The 20,588-nt window shown below is 32.7% G+C and overlaps 1 protein-coding gene across 2 annotated transcripts in view; it reads right to left on the bottom strand.

Moving 5' to 3' along the window:
• LOC145276998 (threonine--tRNA ligase 1, cytoplasmic-like) overlaps positions 1-20,588 on the bottom strand; it is a 78,204-nt gene that overhangs the window by 48,198 nt on the left and 9,418 nt on the right. For both annotated transcript variants that reach the window (XM_080128579.1, XM_080128578.1), the window contains exons 2-6: positions 12,769-12,828; positions 11,059-11,240; positions 6,260-6,375; positions 2,715-2,844; positions 338-455 (exon numbers count right to left, since the gene is read on the bottom strand). In XM_080128579.1, coding sequence (XP_079984705.1) covers positions 338-455; positions 2,715-2,844; positions 6,260-6,375; positions 11,059-11,240; positions 12,769-12,828 — 606 coding nt within the window. The remainder of the gene's footprint in view (positions 1-337; positions 456-2,714; positions 2,845-6,259; positions 6,376-11,058; positions 11,241-12,768; positions 12,829-20,588) is intronic.

Below are 20,588 nucleotides of genomic sequence, written 5' to 3'. Positions count from 1 at the left end.
ATGTTTAGTGATTCTATTTATGAAAAATGATACGTGATAACATACTACGATCATAAAATTAGTGTATCTATATATATGCTTGTAGTATATTATCACCTATACTCCTTTTTAATAGGATCTCCTGATTGAATAATTTATAATCTGGAAAGTGTGACGTATGTACATACGGTAAAGATACTACTATATTAATATATAGATAACTTTTGTGGTAAGCACAATTTTAATTATTTGACATCTCTAACAAAAAAAGGAGTTTTCTAAAAAGAATATACGGATATTCAAAAATATTTTTTAAAAAAACATGTTAAATAGGAAAACGAGAAAGATTTTGACATACTTTAAACATTTCCAAAAGATCTTCTTTCTTCATTTCTAATCTTTCAAATGGCTGTTTTTCTTTAACGATAGACTTGACAAGATTCTCCAGGTTAGCATAATCATTGCTAGAGACTTGCCTGCAAAAGAGCAAATAAAGAAATAATATTCTTGAATTCAAGGACAATAAACAGTTGTAAATGTGAGAAATGTATAACATATGCATTGGCTACTTTCATACATGGCTGAAATTTTTGTGCAAAAGCAAAGTGATTGAATAACTATAAACAATTCTGCATCTAGTGGAAATGAATAAATTCATTCTACAAATGGCAAGCCTGCAAAGGGAAATATATTTAGCTAAAAGAGGAAACCCTCCAAGAAATTGGTTCACTCAAAAAACAATAAATAAAATAACTAGCAAGGACATCCAGCATAGCCCAGTCATAAAGTACGCTTAAATATGACATTTTAATTCTTGCAGATTTTGTATATATTATTATAGAGTTAATGTTATATTGACTTTTATATATTATAAAGTTGTGATTTCAAAAATAAAAAATATATCCATATAAGCTTAAATCGAAATCAAAACCAAAACTTATGAAAAATTCTTGGTAAAATTATTAATTTACAAGAAATGGAAGTCCATAACAATCAAATGACAGTACTTCAGATGTAAGCGTAGCCCACAAAATAAAGAACACACACACTATCCTATTAATATATAGATAATAGCTTCAAAACAAAAGTTCATGTTGAGAAAGTAGACCACTTCGAATCCCACAGAAGTTACATCAACTTCAAATAATGGACACCCTGGTTAGTCAGTTTTCATGTTCATAAATTAACAGTTGATGATTTTTAAGTGATCTTGTGTGATCCATTTCGAAAGACAGTAATGTCTATATATATTTATTCTAAAACAAATGAAGGGGAGTTTCTGGTCTGTGCATGGTTCTACACTGGTGGACTGTTTATGTTTGGTCTGATTGCAAGTCTGTCACTTGTTAGAAAAATTTTAACATCTAAAAATAAAACTTTATTCTAAACTTTTTTTAAAGCTAAATATTTTTTTAACAGCAGCGATTGAGATAACATGATCGACACTGAAGTACGTTCGCATTACCATTAAATCTACATACTTAGTAACGAAAATGCTTTTTTTCACACAAGCATAACACATAGTTGTAGTACATTTAAAAGAATGTTCACAAACTTCACTGAAGTATAGATTGAGACTATCAAAGAAGCATGAACAAAGGAAACTGTTTTACAACTGCAGTAAGAATTTTAAGTCTGCTTTGCTGCGTTCAAGTGATGATCAAGAAAAAAAAAAATACAGAAAATCCAATATTTTAATGTAGTCCATTTCGTTTTAATTTCCATGAGTGTAAAATGGATGGCAAAGCTTAAAAATTTTAAATAAACAGCTACAAAGTCAGCAACACTAATTTACAATGTTTACAGTTTTGATCTTTACATTTAAAAGTCAAAGATTTGTCAACGCGTTTGAAAACAGGTGAACACTAATTTTATTACATTTTATAAGTTTCAATACATTTGTACCGAATGAATTTTTGTCAATAAAAACATGGAAACATTTTTAAACCTCAATTTAAATTAATAACAATTCAATAAGTTTTTTTCTATTAAGCAAATAGCAAGATTTATTAAATGACCAATTCTCCATGCAAAATAGTTTCTCAAGTTTTTATGATTTCAGAGCAGCTTTTATTTCCATGTATTTTATTTATTTTATTTTTTTTCGATTACACTCGAGATGTTTTTGTAACAAAAAATAGAAGTCAATCAAAATTATTTTATGATGGATGGTGAAAGAAAAAAGGTGTTGGGGGGGGGGGGGGAAGAAATAACTAAAATTATAAAATCATATTCATAAAGTTTATATTTTAATAAATAAAACTTGAGATTTCAATTAAACTTGACTATTTCCTTAATTTTTGGAATTTTTTTAATTGAGAGGAGAAAAAGTTTGGGAGATGGAGGAAAAGTAGTCTTAAATGGGGGGAAAAAATTATCATACATTTACTTTACATTCTGAAAACAAGCTTGATGGATGAGATCTCAGATGTGGATAAAGTACACCTGTGTTATTAAAGTTGTTGAGATGTTTTGTTACCCTGTTGGTACCAGCTACTCCTTGTGTTCCAAGGGTATCATTAAAATAAACTTGGCAACAACCGTAATAGCCTTGCCATCCAAATATACTCCCTTCACATCTAAGTTCTCATCTGGCTCCATTGTCTTGAACACAACTGGCTATTAAAATTATTTCTAAATAGGTTATCAAACTTCTATGGATTTTCTGCGTTCAAAGTGAGAATGGTTACAAAGTAGCAAAGAAATAAAAATAAGATGGGAAAGTATGTACTTACTTATCTTCCAGAAACATGTCATAGTAGAAACCATTTTCTATAGGTGGTCCATAACAAAGATGGCCTCCATAAATACGTTCCATAGCTTCTCCAAGAATATGAGCACTGGAATGCCAAAACACTGTCTTTCCTGAAAGAGAGAAAGTTATCATAAAAGAATAAGGCTGAATATATATATTTAATTGTACAGAAGTTCAGAAAAACATTGGTACTGTTGGTTTCAAGCTCAACATAAAGGGGACCAGTTAATGGTAAAATGTAAATGATTATATATATATATATATATATATATAATAAAGGGATTAGAAAAAAAATCTTATGATATAAATTTAGAATGGAAAGAAAGAAACAGAATCCTCGATGATTTGTCTGTTCAGTGGGTTTTATTTAAACTGATATACCCAACACTAAATGGAAGCTGAAGGAATATACTTCACATTTGAAAATAGTTGTTTAAATAAAACCCACTGAACAGATGAATCGTCGCGCATTTTGTTTCTTCCTTTCTATTTAAATTCATAAATAAATAAACTAATTTAAGGCAATTTACAACAATGATTGTTTTAAAATTGCTAGCATTCAATTAACTATTAAAACATTGTGTTAATGTTTCTCAGAAAATAAGTGAGAGTTTATTTTTTTTTGGGGGGGGGTATCTAAGTTATCATACTATGCTTCAGGGACCCATGGCATAATGGATAAAGTATTAGGGAAAACTCAGTTCTAAGTGACACTCTTCTGGTTCAATCTTTAGTATAATATGAAAATATAATTATAAATTACTTAAGACTTCTACTTGGCCATGGCTGACGGAATGATAGCACGCTACCCTGCAGACTGAATAAAGGGTTCTGTTTGAAATTCTGTGCTGATTCCAGAGTTCAACAGAAAGATTCCCAAATTCAACAAGATACATCTGAGGAAGGTCAGAGGTTACATTGGTTGAAACATTTTTAAGAATAACACTCCAGATGAGAACAGTAGTCCACAAGAGCAAATGTTTAAATATCTGAACAACTAAAACATTTGTACTCCTTTTATCAACCTGCTCAAAAACACAGGGCGTTTTTTTTTTCTTAGAAGCAGCAAACTTTAAATCAACAATTATTTTCTTTAATTGCTGATATGGCAACTATTGGTTCTTTTTACTTCAGCATGGTTTGGCACTTCATCATTAAGAGACTGACACCTAAGTAGCAAAGCAAATTATGCAAATTTGATGAATGAATAATTTCACAAAATGGACCTGTCAACTAGCCACCTTGTTCGTGTAAATTTTCTTTAGGGACATATAAATTTGCATGTTTACGTTCATAAACCAGACACAATAGACAACTTGGAAGACAACATTTTACATGTTATTCAAGAAATAGTTGAGTAGAATTTGTGAAAATTGAACTCCTAGATTATACTCTCTACGTGCAAGCTGCAACCAAAATTTTATTTAAATTTTAAATACCAAAAATTAATCTTTGGAATAAATCATATATTTGTATAAAAAAATATTTTTTAGTGTTTTGTTTAAATTAAAGTTTACCAACTCTATAAAGAAAGAAAAAAAACATCCACATCTCAAAACCTCAGCCTGGGCTCTAAAAAAGTGTACCATTTTTGAAACGGGCTTTTTCCCTAAAGAACAGCTCATTTCCTGTGCGATTATAGAAATTCCATCCTCTCAAGTCATTTTGCTTTCTGTCTTTCAGGTTGGGTAAATTTATTGCTTACTGCCTAAGGCACTCATATTGGGGAATACTGACTGAATTGCCCTGGCAATTCTTTTAATAGGCTAAAGTGTTCCTCCTTTATGGGGCACTAGCTTGAATCTTCCCCACCTTCCGACCTCATGTCACATCTACCTGCATAAATAACACAAAATCCACACTTGTTTTTCTTTGCATTTCTTTTGTCCATCTGTTGACAGTTTATCATAGTCTACTTGTTCTTTTTGACCCAGAGATATTGATTCTGTCATTTGAAGGAAACAGTCCCATTCTGGCACCATGCTTCTTCAGGATTCTTTACTTGTACTGATTTAAAAAAAAAAAAAAAAAAAAAAAAAAAATCGCTCCAGGCAAAGTATGAAGCCACTTAATGTAAGGAGCTACCAAGAAAGACAAAAAAATGGCTGTTGGTCTTGAAAAAACTAAGGTTATAGGTAGAAGGAAGACAAAGAGTGCCACAAGTTTGCAGTTCTTGGGAAGAAGTTAGTGGAATAGGAAGCTGTATTACAATGAAGTATCAATACAGAAAATTAATGAAAAGCATCAGACTAAGGAGCTAAATGAGCTGGAATAAAGAAAGCAGAAACTAGATCAAACAATTTTGAATACATGCAATAATAGTATTCATAAAAATAAAGACAGAGACTAGCAAAATCACATATGGAAAAGAGATTGCAAAGAAAGGATTGGTCCAATCAACTTAGATATATTTCTGTACCTTATCAAGAACCTTTCCAATTGAATAACTCTTTCTTGTATTCATTTTTTTCTTGGGCTGAAATTGACCTGACAAATGATGTTCTATACAATTGAATGGTTTACCAAACACTTGGATAATCACATAATACTCAGTGAAAGAAACGTTCATGTGAGTGGTGGAAAACTTGTTGTCATTATTGTTGACTGACTGACAATGGTTGAACAAAAGCACTTCTAGTTTTATAATGATTTGGTTCAATTATTTAATGACCAAAAGACACTGTAATAATTAAATTTAAAAATCCTAATTGGATTATTCAAATTACAGCGTTCATCTTCAGCATTATTTTCATGTTTTGATCGATGTAACCCGACTGCCTTCAGGTGTATCTTGTCAACTTTGGGAATTTTTCTGTTGAGCTCTCAAATCTGCACAGAATATTAAATATCTATGTATCTTATATAGAAATCAAAGAAAAGGGCCCTTAATTTGTGAGAACTTTGAAGCAAAATGAAACCAAAGAGAATTTGTTAGCTGTTTCTTTCTTCCCTGCGCTTTCAACCTCGATGTTCATATGGGGAATGTTAAGTGAATGTTAAGAGCATTTCCTCTCATTATCCCACCAGCATTACAGATGATATACATCTGCATTAAATTGACCCACAAGCACTTGCTCTTCTCCTAGACTTATCCAGGAATAGACTTCTTTTATGAGTATAAAAACCATGTTGAGACATTCAATTTTCAACATGATTGACCTCTCACATCTCCAATTGGATGCTTTACAACCTGGATATGATAAATTGAGTGATCACACGGAATCTCTCTGACTGTATATAAATCCAAGTATAGGCTTAAGTGAAGGGTAGGAGTTCACATAATTATCATCTATGACTTCACAGGTACTAAGATCATATTCTCAGGCATTGTGGGATACCATGTAGGCAACATTGAGGAGTAGAGACGTCTATCCCACTATAGAGGTGTAGTCAATATTTTACAGACATAGATGACCATTTTCTTAAGGATTTTTCCATAGAATGTCCAAATATTTTATAGAGTTATTCTTTATAAGAGAAAAATATAACATTAATTAGTAACAAAAAAAAAATCTGAATACTTACCTTCATCATCATCAAATTTTATGAACTTGAGAGTGCAGTCCTTTTCCAAAGGTCGTTCTATGTCCCATAGTTCATCACTAACCTTAGAGATTACAGTATTATCGGCAAGGCCTTGGCTAGAATAAAATTATATTAATGTAAAATAAAAAGAATTTAAATGTACAATTATTTCATCTATTATAGAAAAGAAAATCAGATTTCATTGTGTACATGTCTGACTAAAACCCAGAAACTACCATATACATTACACATGCCCTTGAGCTGGTTATCTATTATATTAAAAGAGAAGTTGCCTGTGTGTCCAGTTAAAAGTCAAAAACTAGAAAAAAAAAAAAAAAAATGGTGTCATTTTTTTTTTTTTTAGTGTTGTCTGACAAATTTTATCATTGTTATTTTGAGGAATCAAAAGGATCAAAATTAGTTGTGAAAAGATGAGAGGCATGGAGAGTGAATTTTTAATACAATTACAAGAAAGGAAAATAGAGCAAAGTTTTAAAAGATATCACGCATACTTTAACTCTTTTAGTAGTCAACAAGATAATATTTATTTGCTTGTAGTCTCCACAGACCAAACTAATATACAAGATAGATTAGAAAATATTACTTGCATTCTTAGTGATAAATGTGTGAAAAATAACATTGAAACTAATTCAAACAGTCAGCTTCAGACAATTATTTTTCCCTATTGCTTTCTTTTATATTTGGTTTTTTCTTTTATAATAAATCAACAGTTTTGGGGTTATTTTATGCAGAATCAAGTTATTTTGGTATAATTTTTTATGCTCAAAATTTTTTATGTCTTCAAATATTTACTCATGGTGTTTGGTTTGGTTGTTTTGTAGAGGAAAATTGTTGTTTTCTGACTTTTCAGAATATGATTGAGTTTTACAAAGGAAAAAGAGAAAACAATAATATTAAAGTTTGGTGCATTTAAAACAAGGAAGTCTATATTTTCAGAGTCTAATCAAGTAACACTAGCTATCATAGTGAACCAGTTACAACAGCTTACACATAAATGAAAGCAGAAGAAATTAGAAGTTTTAAAAGTAAGATGTTACATTGTTTTTAAACGTTTCAACAAGCGAGATATTAGTTATAGGAACTAATGTGCCTGGCAGTTGTGATGCAGGTAATTAACGGTGCAACCATACACTAAAAATGCTGCTTCAGGGCTGTTATATCACTTTTACTAATGCTATACATGCATCCTACTCTCTGCAGCTATCAGTAAAATAGTAAGTAGATGAGACACAAACTTTGTCAGGTTTATTACATAGTAAACACTATACTTCTAAGTAATCATCATTTACCTGGTGTCTAAGAGTGAATCGGAGCCTTCAAAAGTTAAATTAAAGAAAGAACCAGGTTGGTTGGTTGGTTGGTTAGTTGGTTATTTTTGTTTTACGGCATACCAACCCTTTTCGGGTTATTTAATGCCGAATCCAAAGATTTTGAAGAAAAATTTTTTAATAGAATATATTTGTTGTTTTCAAGTCGGTTTCTATTTAACCCATAGTTGGGACCCTAACAGGTACTACCACTCCGGGTCAGAGTGGACCTGGGAACAATGGTATTAAAGGGGGGCTCCACACTCTCCAAAGCCCACAAGCTGGGGCCTCACCACTGGATATAGTTTAAGGTCATATCCAAGACAAAAAGAACCAGGAAGGAAACGGAAAGCCTTATATTTTCAAAAATGAACAAGAAAGACAAACAAAAGATGTGAAGGACGGAAACCAGAAAATCACAGGAAACAAACAGGATGTTATGAGAATCACCAGCAAATAAACATGACATATGCAGAAGAAAAAAAAACAAACATATAAACAAACAAATTTTGACCGTTTATGAATGCTGTCAGTGCTGGCAAAAAGACTTATCTGTATAGCTGACTTTCCTGCCTATCAGGGTTACAGAGTAAGAAAGTATAAGATCTGACTCCATCTCTGACTCACACGATTCCAAAATATCTGTCTCCTTATTTAGAAATATTCCAATGCTAAAACTTTGGACTCTTCAGAAATTAAAAATATGACTCATTCCTAGCAAGCTTACAATTTCAACACAGACTTCTTCCAAAACCTCTGAGATCGTAACCTTGCTGACCATTTGTTTAGTAAAGCGTTTGCGTTGTTTTTGCATGTTTTAAAACAAGTCACTGTCTTGCTGTCACAACATACAAGATGGTGGCACTTTACCTGATGAGTGTAGCCTTTTAAAACTGGAGACTGTGGGTAAGTAATTTTACATATCTGCTCCACTATAGATAGTGGGCTTTTTTTTTGTTTTGTTTTTTTTTTTACAATATCTGAAAATAAATTCATGTGTGGAAATTAACAATTTTGATTGCCATTATCATGATTAATATACAGTTTTTTGGGGTTTTTTTTAATTTGTCTACACAATAAATGACATAAATGTTTTTATACTTATTAAAAAAAAAAAATTTTCTCCCCTTCAGAAGTAGAATTGCAAAGTAGGATTAATAAAAATTCTAGAAGTTTTTTTTATCACTCATATTCATGTCAAACAAGGCAATTTGCCACTGAGACGAGGGATTCATATGAATAAGAAACTATGCCTCCAGGGACACTAAGTAGGGAGTTGAGTAATGAGAGGTTTGTTCACATTACAGTTAAATGTCTGCATGTAAGTACAGTCTGGGAAGCATGATACATGGAGAAAATTCCAAAGTCTAGCAGTTTGAGGGAAGCAACTTCCAGAGTACGCGACCCTTTGCCATCGGATTTTGTTACTTTTCAGCTTAATCGAGGGGGAGGCACAATTGTTATAAGTTCAGAGCACATTTTATTAAAGTACGAGGTGCCTTAAATAAATTTCCAGACTTTTTTGTTTTACATGCATTTAAAATTGTAGAAAATTCAGTATGTTATTGCTATACATCTTGCATGAATATAGTATAAATTTTTGAGTGGCATAAGAGATTCAAGAAAAGCAGGGAGTCTGTGATGGATGATGAAAGGTTTTGGAGGACCAAAGTAGATTAGCCAAATAATCGCATGGATAAGAACCGTTGTGTGTCTATAGAGACAATATGTGCACAGTTTGATATCAGTGTAGGAACTGTACACACAATTATTCGTGAAGAACTGAAGATGCGGAAGATTTGCACAAAGTTTGTCCCAAGGGTGCTCCGTAAAGATTAGAAAGAAAGACGCCATGACAATAGGGAGATGGTTGAGCTGATCAATTCAGATCTCATACTGCTTGATGCTCTGGATCTAGTGCTATGACACTGAGACAAAGAGATAGAGTTCCTAGTGGAAACATGCTGGCTTTCCTAAACCCAAGAAGGCCAGAAAGAGCAAACTCACCCACAAGCTTATGATGACCCCTTTTTTGGACAGCACGGGCGTGATCAACATGCACTGGATTCTCACTGGGCAGACAGTAAACAAGGAATATTATATTGAAGTTTTAACAGAGTTCAGGAAGAGATTGCATTGGAAGAGACCATCACTCTTCAAATTGGATCAGTGGCATTTCCACCAGGACAATGCACCAGTCCACAACTCTATCCTTGACACAAACGATTTGATCAAGATAGATATCAAGACAGTTTCTTACCCTTCTCATTGTCCAGAGCTTGCTTCCTGTGATTTTTGGCTATTCCCTAAGTTAAGTGGGGTATGACTCTAATGATTTTGACGATCATTTTTATAACCACAGTTATAATAATCAACCAATCAGAAGCTTCAAAAGTTATAAAAAATGTCGAATTTTGGATTCAATCAGTTTGCCGTCACCTGTCACGAAACGACTCAAGATCGGGACTACATTGATTCTTCACAGATTTAATTTACTGCCGCCATCTTTGTTCAACATAACGTCTCAACACCTAACACCCTAAGCTCAAAGAAAACCCTAGAGGCTGTCGTTATATGACAACTGAGTAGATGAAAGAGGCTGTGATAAGGATCATTAACACGCTCACACGAGAGGAGTTCCATGAGGTCTTCCAGAAGTTGTTGGAACAAATACATTACAGTTGGAGATTATGTTGAAGGGAATTAATTTCATGAGTGTACTATCAATAAACGTGCTCATATGAAAAAAGTCTGGAAACTTATTGAAGGCACCTCATATTTGTAAAACAAGCACAGGCATGCTACATTGCAGCGAGAGGACAGGGGTTAGTGCTTGGTTGACAGTGAAGGTTCTATTAGATCAGAGATCTTTTTGGACTGTCCAATAGGGAGAGAAACTAGTGGTTGACACATCGGCCAATATGTGGCAACAATATTCCATGCATGCGCAATATTGTAGAGATATAAAATATTGTCAGGTGTGAGTACTTTTCTAGCGCAGTAGAGGGAGCCCACCTTCCTTGTAACAACCTTGGTAATGTCCTCTATGCATTTGCTGAGATTTCTGTTATCTGTATATGCTAGGTTGAAGATTTTGAATGATGAATTCTCAACTAAAATGTTATTATCAATGGCATTCGGTGGCTGGAAAGGTTCTTTGTAATTGTTAAAAGAAAGAAGCTTTGTCTTAGTAGCATTAAATGTTATCATCCATTTATGTCACCATTCCACTGCAGATTGGAGATCATTTTCTAAGGTTTCAACTATTGCCTGGGATAGAAGTTGGAATTGTATTTTTTAATTTTTGAAGTCTAAGCATTGGAAAAGTTTACAAGTTAAAGTTGGATATTTCTGAATTCTAGAAGTTCAAGTCAGAGTTTCGTCCTTATACTTTCAAACGGCGAAACTGTATTCAGAAGATAAAATTCCAAGTTTCAAAACAAATTATACAAAAAAAGTGAACAAGTTTACCTGATTCCTTTGGCAATATCGTAAGGAGTTGTACGCCATGATTCTCCTGCTACTACTTTCCCATCTGGCAACGTAATGCTGATGGGTGCCGGAGTCTGAGCTGCAAGCCACTCATCATATTCTTTCTTTAATTTGTCCCAAAGTTTCTGACGTGATTCGATATAGTCTGGAGGAGGGTTCAACTGAACAAATAAAGTAAAAACAAAATCAATATTTAAAAAAAAAAAAAAAAAAATTATCAACATTTAAACAACAATGGCTATTACTCTTCATTTATTTTCTACAGATATTTGAATATTATTTAATCATCTATATATATAAAAGGCAAAAGTGGCGCACACATTTTTGTATGTCTGCGAAAGGCTTTTTTTGCAGGGGTGGGAGTTTCAAGGGAGTTACTATTTTGGAAAACATTTTATATACTCCCTAGTACAATTTGCGAACGGTCGTCGTCTTTATATTTATTTTGATCGACTTTTATAAAATTTCCTCTATTCTATTCCTTCACATGTTTGTTCTTTTTCGTATAAATAAAGCAAAGCTAATCGAAACGAAGTAGGTCGCCTGGCTTTCCTGTCAGGAATGTCTTGAAAACAATTAGCTTTGATCAATGTTGGGAAAACCCTTCATATCAGACAATTGCTATTCATTTGAGAGTTCCTCTTTTTCGGGAGAGCTTTGTTTCCCCAACATATTAAGGAAACAAATAAATGAAACGGTGGAAAGCTGAACTGGCCTTCAGCCAACATTCGTTTCTGCGCCTGCATGAACTTATTCACTTAGCAAGTCAACTTTTTGATTGACATTGATTAATTTGAACGTTTTAACTTCCTGTTGCGTCTTAGCGTAGCAGTAAATCTCAGCTTTTCTTTCACTTTCTTTTCCGCCTTCGCCTCACGGGTCCGAGCTTACCTGCCTACTACCATTTTTTTTTTCCTCTCTCTCCACTCAAGCTGCCTACTCTTTGAACTTGAACTTAATTCTAGTATATATTAGTTTTTAATATCAATAGATAGTTAAAGTAAAATAAATTGTTTTGGATTATTAAAAGAATTTTCAATATTGATAATATTTAACCATTAATTTATTTTTATGATCGCTTACATTTGAATTAATGATATGAAACATGTCGTTAATCACAAATCTATGACGTCATAATGTTTTAACCCTTTACTGCCAAATTGTACTTTCAAGTCGCCTTTCAAAAAAATAATATTTCTTACTCTTATGGCTTGTCAGCCCAACTGGTCTTCAAAGTACAAGTCTATGCATGGTTCAACAAGTGAGTGAGGGGGCATCAGTTGCACGCTACTTTCCATCACGTGAGTTTCATGATTGCTAAATTTATTTATTGCATAAAAAAACATCTGGTGGTAAAGAGTTAACATTTATTCATAAGAAAATCTAAAGATTTCATACATAGAAGATCTCAAAGTTTCAGTTTTGATTTCTGGTCAGAACACTTGCTTTATTTGTTGAGAAGTTATTGTTTAGTTATTGTTTAATGGAATATCTTTCATTTCTAAAAGAAGATATTCATTAAAAAAAATAATAATAGCGTGAATAGATACACACAGGAAATGACGCTTATATTTTGAGTGGATGAAACAAAATCTAAAGTGATTTTAATGCTACAAAAGTAATTCTTCAATTATTTTATAAAAATAAGACATTAAAAGAAATTGAAAAGAAAATGTTTGAAGTTCTCACCTCAGCTGATGCATTGGAATTGTCTTTGTTTCCTTTGGATTTTTTGGCAGATTTTGAAGACTAAAAAAAAATATATATAAATAAAAATGAATATACAAAAATAATTCGCTATAAAACAAAAATAACATTTTATATCTCAATACAGAATCAACTGAAATTGCTGGAGAGATGTAGGCAATGTATGACAAGCCAAATGCTATCACGTCTAATGCACAAATGACACTGCGCCTGCGTGATGGTACAGGAAATCCGGTTTGTACTCATTTTCATTAGTTTGTGCCCCCGCGGATATAAAAGACGTCAGATTTATTTTTGTGTGGGCAGTATTTTTTTTATTTGCTTCGCTCGCTGAGAGATTTCGTGTTGTTCGTTTCAGAAAGAGGGTGAAAAAAGGAAATACTCAGTATCGTGAATCGAGGTCAGGAAGAAAGGGACAGTAAGAACTGAAAATAGAACATTTTGCTTCAAGAAAAAAAAACAGAAAAACAACTAAAGTGAGAAGATGGTGATTCCTAGGTCTGAGGGACAAAGTTTCAAAGAGTTTTGTTCGGTTGATTTGTTTTATGGTATATCAATCCTTTTCAGGTTATTTAATGCTGAATCCAGTCATTTTGGAAAATGTTTGGACCTATATTATTCCTGGCCTTCATAAATGACTTCCCTGGTGCAATTGCATATCAGATAGGGAATTTGCTAAAGACACTACACTATTCCTGACATGAGGACAAATTGAATGCTCATACAAGCGAGAGTTCAAAATAGACTTTGTAGGCTAGTAGGGGATGCCCTTTTCTCTTCCCCACAGAAGAGATATTGCAAGCCTGTCTCTGCTTTATCATTATTTTCATGGCAAGTGTTCGTCTGAGCTCCAATCTATGCCCATCCTGGTCAAACTTTCACAAGACACACTCGCCTAGCTGAAACCACTATCAATAATTTCCGCCACTCTTTATCTGTGCTTAAACCTAAACATAGATTCCACGAACAAAGCTTCGTAGAACTGAATGCCTGTGGAAATCCTTTTCGGTTTACCTGCTTTTCAGCTGACTATAATTTGGTTGTCTTCAAGTCCAACATTAACAAATTTTTATGAGTCATCCCCTTAAGTAATCCAATTTACCAAATTTCCACCACTAACGATTACTGCTATATTGTCCCATTGACTACCATACACTCATTAACCCTTATGCTCAAGTGGCCTCCAGGCCTTGATAAGTGGGGACTTTTGTAAAAAAAAAAAAAAAAAAAAAAGGGGTAATGCCTGAATACTTGAAAAATTATCTTCAGGCTGTAGTAGAACGGGACCAAAAATGAACGGTTACATTTAATATTAGCAAAACAAAGGTCTTTTCTTTTAACAACTACGTTTCCAACCATTGATCGTTATGGCTGATAGCACTCTTCTCAAGGCATTCTCAGGCAACATGAAGTAGAATAAGTACATTTTAGATGCTGCCACATCTGACAGAAAGGTAAGCTCCCTCTTCACATTTGTGCCAATATCGCATAAAGCTACTACTCGCCATCATGCATAAAATACTGTCGTCACATCTGGGTTGGAGCCTCAACTACTAGACTCTCCCTCTTAAACAGGGTACAAAAGAAAATTTCTAACTTAATACATCCCGCACTGACTGCCAAGCTCCAGCCTCTGTCTCAGTGTTGCATCTGTGTGTTTGTTTTACAAGTGCTTCTATGGAATTTTTCTAGCAAAATCTTATCACTTTTCTATAGAGATCCCAAGGTGACAAGATATTTTTTAGTTTTTTCATAAACTGCTTGTCTTAAGAATTCCCTTCCTGTTTACCTGACTACCAACATGCAAAACATTAAATGTTATGTAAAAAAAAAAAAAAAAATGTATATCTTCTCACCAAGATTACCCTTCCTTTAAATCTGGCCCCTATCACAATAGCCTCTAAGGCTTCAGTGGCAAAAATGCCTTGTTTTTGGTGAACAATATCTGAATGTCAGTCATTTATGGCAAATATTAGTTTATGTTCGTAAAAATAAAGATTGTATTTCCAACAGATTTTAATATAGAAATCTTCAACATTTAATTTGTATAATAATGGGGAGGGGGGAGGGGCTAACTACCCACTCATTAAAAATTAGATATCATTTAACAGGAGACATTTTTGGAATGTACCATTTGTTTATGCATCTTTGTTGTCAAGTTTAACAAATGCGGTTGTTACTCCTCTTAATGCTGGCAATGAATTGCTATGCTTACTCGTCCTAAATTAAAAACTCACTGAATTAATTAGAAAGAGCCGATTCCATCGACTCCCAATAAATGTCACAAGCATTAAAAAATTTATATCAAGCACAACAGAAACTTTCAATGTGTTGAAACTGAGATCTTTTTTTTATTTCAATTTTGTAAAGATGTCTTATGAGAAAAAATAGGGTCACTTCCTGATGTTAACTATTCTTCACTTTTACTATATTGTTCTTATTTAGTTGCCTTCACATGTGAATAGACACAATGCTAGTTTTAATGTGGGAAAATCTATCAATGTTAATTCTATTTTGAAAAGTAACAAACAAACAAAACAAATATTGCAAAGTGGGTCAATATTTAGAGGAGATGTAAAAATAATCAGTTTTTTTGTTTTTTTCAGCAGTCGAATTCTCTTTAGTTTTAAATTGTTGTGATTGATTGGTTCATTAATTTGATTTCTTTTGCCTATTCCAGAATATTAAAAATAAAAATTCAACAAAATACTGGTAAAAACACACCAAATGTCACCCTCAAAGGAAATAAACGCTTTAAAATAAGTTAAAACACAAAAATCTTATCCAGGTAGGTAGAAGAGTAACTTATCTGGCCTTTGGTTACATTTATTTATATTAGGTTGAGAAGAAAGTTCTTGCAGAATTTTAAATTTTGATCTCAAATGATGTATTTGGAAATAAATTTTTGTTATAATACCTTTACATCATATATTATTTTAAAGTGCATTTTTTGCTCTATCTCATCATTTCCAAACAATTGTCTTCCTTTTAGAACGTTGAATACAAGATGGAAAAGCTAGGCTGAAAAACTATTGAAGGCACAGCACAAGGGTGGTTTAAGAAATTTCAAGGCGGCGACAAGAGTCTTGAAGATGAGCATAGTGGTTGGCCATCGGATGTTGACAATGATCAATTAAGAGTCTTAGTTGAAGCCAATCCATGCACAGCTATTCAAGAACTTGCTTCTGAATTAGACATAACATATAGGATTTCTAACCACTTGAGAGAGATTGAAAAGACAAAAACCTTGATAAATGGATGCCTCACGAATTGAACGATAACCAAAAGAAATGACGTTATGAAGTGTCATATTCCCTTCACTTTGCAACACGAACGACCCGTTTCTTAACAGAGTTGTGACTTGCACGGAAAAGTGGGTTCTTTACAACAACCAATGACCTGCAGCTCAGTGATTAGATGCCAACAAAGCTCCACGACACTTCCTGAAACCAGAGTTGCACCAAAAAAAGGTCATGCTGAATGTCTGCGACTGATTTCATCCATTAAGATTTTTTGAATGCAAGCGAAACCATTACAGTGGTGAAGCATTTCGACAACTTTCTGTGTGAGAAATGCTTCACAAACTTAAGTGATAAAAAAAAGAAAAAAAAAAAAAAAAAGAAAAGAAAAGGAAAAGAAAAACAAAAGAAAAGAAAAAGAAAAAGAAAAGAAAAAGAAAAGAAAAAGAAAAAGAAAAGAAAAAGAAAAGAAAAGAAAAAGAAAAGAAAAAGAAAAGAAAAGAAAAGAAAAGAAAAAGAAAAGAAAAGAAAAAGAAAAAGAAAAGAAAAGAAAAAGAAAAAAAAGAAAAAGAAAAAAAAGAAAAAGAAAAAAAAAGAAAAAAAAGAAAAAGAAAAAAAAAGAAAAAAAAGAAAAAGAAAAAAAAGAAAAAGAAAAAAAAAGAAAAAGAAAAAAAAAGAAAAAGAAAAAAAAAGAAAAAGAAAAGAAAAAGAAAAAAAAAGAAAAAGAAAAAAAAAGAAAAAGAAAAAAAGAAAAAAAAGAAAAAAGAAAAAAAGAAAAAAAAGGAAAAAGAAAAACAAAAAGAAAAAAAAAAGAAAAAAACGCCTTCAGTGACTTTTTTATGTTACTGGCATAAATACACTTGTTTTGCATTGGCAAAAGCGTGTTGATTCTGATGGTGCTTTTTTTGATCAATAAATTTTGTTTGAACTGAGATATGTTTGTCTGAATTTAAAAGTTAAAAACCACAAGAACTTCCTTGTCAACCTGATATTTATATAAATTTTCAAACACTTTTACATTTTGTTGTCCATACTGCAAAATGTCAGAAATTTATTTTACATGAATTAAACTAACATAAGAATTTGGTTAATTCCCATTTTAGTCATTAAATGGTCATAATTACAAAAAAAAAAAAAAAAAAAAAAGAAGTCACATAAAATTTTTGTCAGAAAATTTTATAATTAAATTTGCTGCTTAATTGGTATTTACGACAGCAATTCAAAGTAAAGAAAATACAGAAAAGCCTGTATAATGTATGCATCAATCACGGAACGATAGACAAAAAAAAAAAAAAAAAAAAAAAAAGAAACAATTTAACCAAGTTTTTTTTTATTAAAAAAATACAAATTTTACAACCAAACGAATTGGGGCTGGTTAACAGAGTTGACAAATCGATTTTGTAAAATACATTGTTTTAAGCAAAAACAATAGTACTTAATTGCTATGTCGAAAATAGTAATATATCTAAAATTTACGAAAATTTATCAAGTAGAAAATTATTTATACTTAAAAGTAACTTTTTCAGAAAATTGACGAAAACAGCATTTTCCCCAGAGATGAACACCTTGAAGAACGCGAATTCTGGGGAATACTACTCTCTTTTCGACACTTTAATGACCAATGTTTTGTTTTAGCCGATAGCAATAGACCTTTTACTAAAAACACTACAACCAAAACAAAAAGAAGTATTTTTTATGGTATCTTTAAAAATCTATTAAAAATAAAGTAATTATCTAATCAATATAAAATTTTTCCTGATTATTGAGTGAAGAATGAACTTTATAATGGTGTACTTTTTTTTTTTCATAATCGATATTTATATTTTTTGCCTACAACACCCTCTTTATTTGTGGTTACAAATATGCTTAAAATAATAATCAGAATCTGAACAAATTGTATTGCATTGTGAGGAGGGTGAGGACTGTAGATAATACATGTGAACAAACAAACTGTACGTATCAGATTTTAAGCTTGAAAATCCAAAGTTTGAAGGTGTTTACATTTACATCTTTTGTGTTTTGAAGCGTGAAATTCGTTGAATATGTTAATAATTATCTTTTAGATTAACAAAAAACAAAATATATATCATTATTTTTACGAAAAACACTATTTTTAAATCTTTGAAAAAAAAAGATAAATAACTGCGCATTTTGCTAAAAAAAATAATTTGTTTTGGCAATTTGTTGTTACATAATAGATAATACCTCATCTATGGTAGACCATAAGGCCTACACACAGTTGTTCATATTTACAAACAGTTGTTATCTCCTTTTCCTTTGACTTGCGCTTGACTTAGTTTAAAGTATGGGGGATTTGCATCTACCACACTCTCATCTAGAAACACTTGGTCCTGATGGTGAGCCAGGGTCAAGATGTACAAGCATGATACTAGATGCAGGAGTTGTCTCCAAAACATACGGCGCCTAGCATTCTCAAAATGGTCATCCCTCTGGTACTGGCTAGCCTCATTTTCGCTTAACTTTGGGGGGGGGGGGTATTGTTTAAAATATATCACTTATGAAAAAAGAATTAAACCCTTATAAAGTTGATTCTTCACTTAATCGTCAAAACAAACGTTAAAAATATGTGGAAATTTACAAACCTAAATGAACTTATTTAGTCCTATAAAGACTACCATAGTTTCTTCCAAACTATCATTAAATTTTGGATTTTTTAATTTTGCCATGCTAAACCTATAGAGCGAGATCAAAGATGGAATTATTTGAAATCCAGGGACTTATGTTATATTTTTGCACATGCTTATAGCAAATCATCTTAAATCTTATTTAGTAAAAAAAAAAAAAAAATTAATTGGTTCAAAAACCTTTTAAAAAATAATCAAATTTCTAAAACCTTTTAAAAAATAATCAAATGTATTAGCCATTGAGACAAAAATGACGGTGAATGGTGTTATTTTGGAAAATATAAATTCTATTAAAAATAGAATAAGTTTTATTATTCTGCTTTTCATGATAAAATTCAGGCATTTATCTTTCTGAAAAAAAAAAACAAAAACAAACAAAAGTTGTTCAAGTATCATGAATTTTAATAGATTTTAAATCCATTTAAAAAAAATAAATAACTTGGTTTTTCTTCCATTTTTTGACAATGCCTACACTCGATAAATTTTCGTAATTTTTTAATATACTACTATTTTCGACATGACAAGTAAGTACTGTCATTTTTGTTTAAAATGACATTTTTAAAAAATCGATCTGTCGATTCTTTCTTAACAAGCACCAAAGAAAGTAGCTAAAGAAGAACGATAACTCTAGTTCAGGTATTTATGCAGTTTACGAACCTTACTAATTTTTTTTTCTTTACACAGAACTTAAGTTAAATTCAAATTTTACAGTATATTGTTTATTTATTTATTTATTTTTTTTTTTATTACATTTTCACCCCAAACAAGGCACATTGCCACTTTGGTGTAGGGGGCTACTATCAGGGGAAACATCTACTGGGGTACTATGTAGGGATTAGGACAGCAAGATGTTGGTTCAGGTTGCACTTGAACTTATGCATGTCAGTACAGTTGGGGAAGTAGTGACCTGGAATGGAATTCCAAAGTCTAGCAGTTCTGGGGAAAAAACTACTGGAGTAGAAAGATCTTTTACATCTAGGGATCTCTACAGTGTGGGGGTGGGATTTTGCAGCTTGTCGGGTCTGTCAAGGGTGTTTACGTCGTGGGGGCACAAGTGCTTGCAGTTCATCAGAGCATTCACCATGTACTTGTAGAACAGGCAGAGGGATGCAACATTTCGACGATGGGACAGAGGCTGAAGCTTAGATGCCAGCTTAGGGCCTATCAGATTTGCGACTCTCTTTTGAACCCTGTCAAGGAGCGAGAGACTAGTAGTAGACGCACTAGCCCAGATGTGACAACAATACTCCATACATGGGCGAATGGTGGCCTTGTAGAGGTACAGGATACTTTCGGGTGTTAGAAGTTTTCTAGCACGGTAGAGAGAGCCCACCTTCCTCGCAGCTCTCGATGTAATTGTTTCAACTCATGTTTCCTGTGAACGTTAGGCCAAGGAGCTTGAGAGACGTACTCTCAGATAAAGAGTCGTTGGCCATTGCTATAGGGGGTAGAGCAGGTTTCTTGTAATTATTGAATGAAACCAGTTTTGTCTTGGCAGCATTGAACGTGACCATCCATTTTTGTCCCCATTCCACTACTGATTGGAGGTCATCCTCTAGTGTTTCTGCCATTACTTTAGATATATTTTCATTTGTTCTCCTGTCGTGCCTGCTATAGAGTGTGGTGTCATCAGCATATATACCCATCTCAGTGGCAATTTTGTCGGGGAGGTCATTTATGAATATCAGGAACAGCAGAGGTCCAAGGATAGATCCCTGGGGCACTCCCGCATTTATATCATATTGTTTAGATGTACGACCGTCGAGGACAACCTGGATTTTTCTCTTATCTAAGAAGGATTTAATTATGTTAAGTATTCTACCAGTGATACCGTATGATCTAATCTTCCTGAGGAGACCCTCATGCCATACCCTGTCAAAAGCCTTAGATATATCTAGAGCTACTGCTCTGCCCTCTC

This window comes from Euprymna scolopes, chromosome 5 (genome assembly GCF_053919585.1).
Source record: "Euprymna scolopes isolate OS-2025 chromosome 5, ASM5391958v1, whole genome shotgun sequence".
Classification (NCBI taxonomy): Eukaryota; Metazoa; Mollusca; class Cephalopoda; order Sepiida; family Sepiolidae; genus Euprymna; species Euprymna scolopes.
Note: the sequence above shows the minus strand (reverse complement) of the source record. Positions and strands in the feature narration are given on the sequence as shown.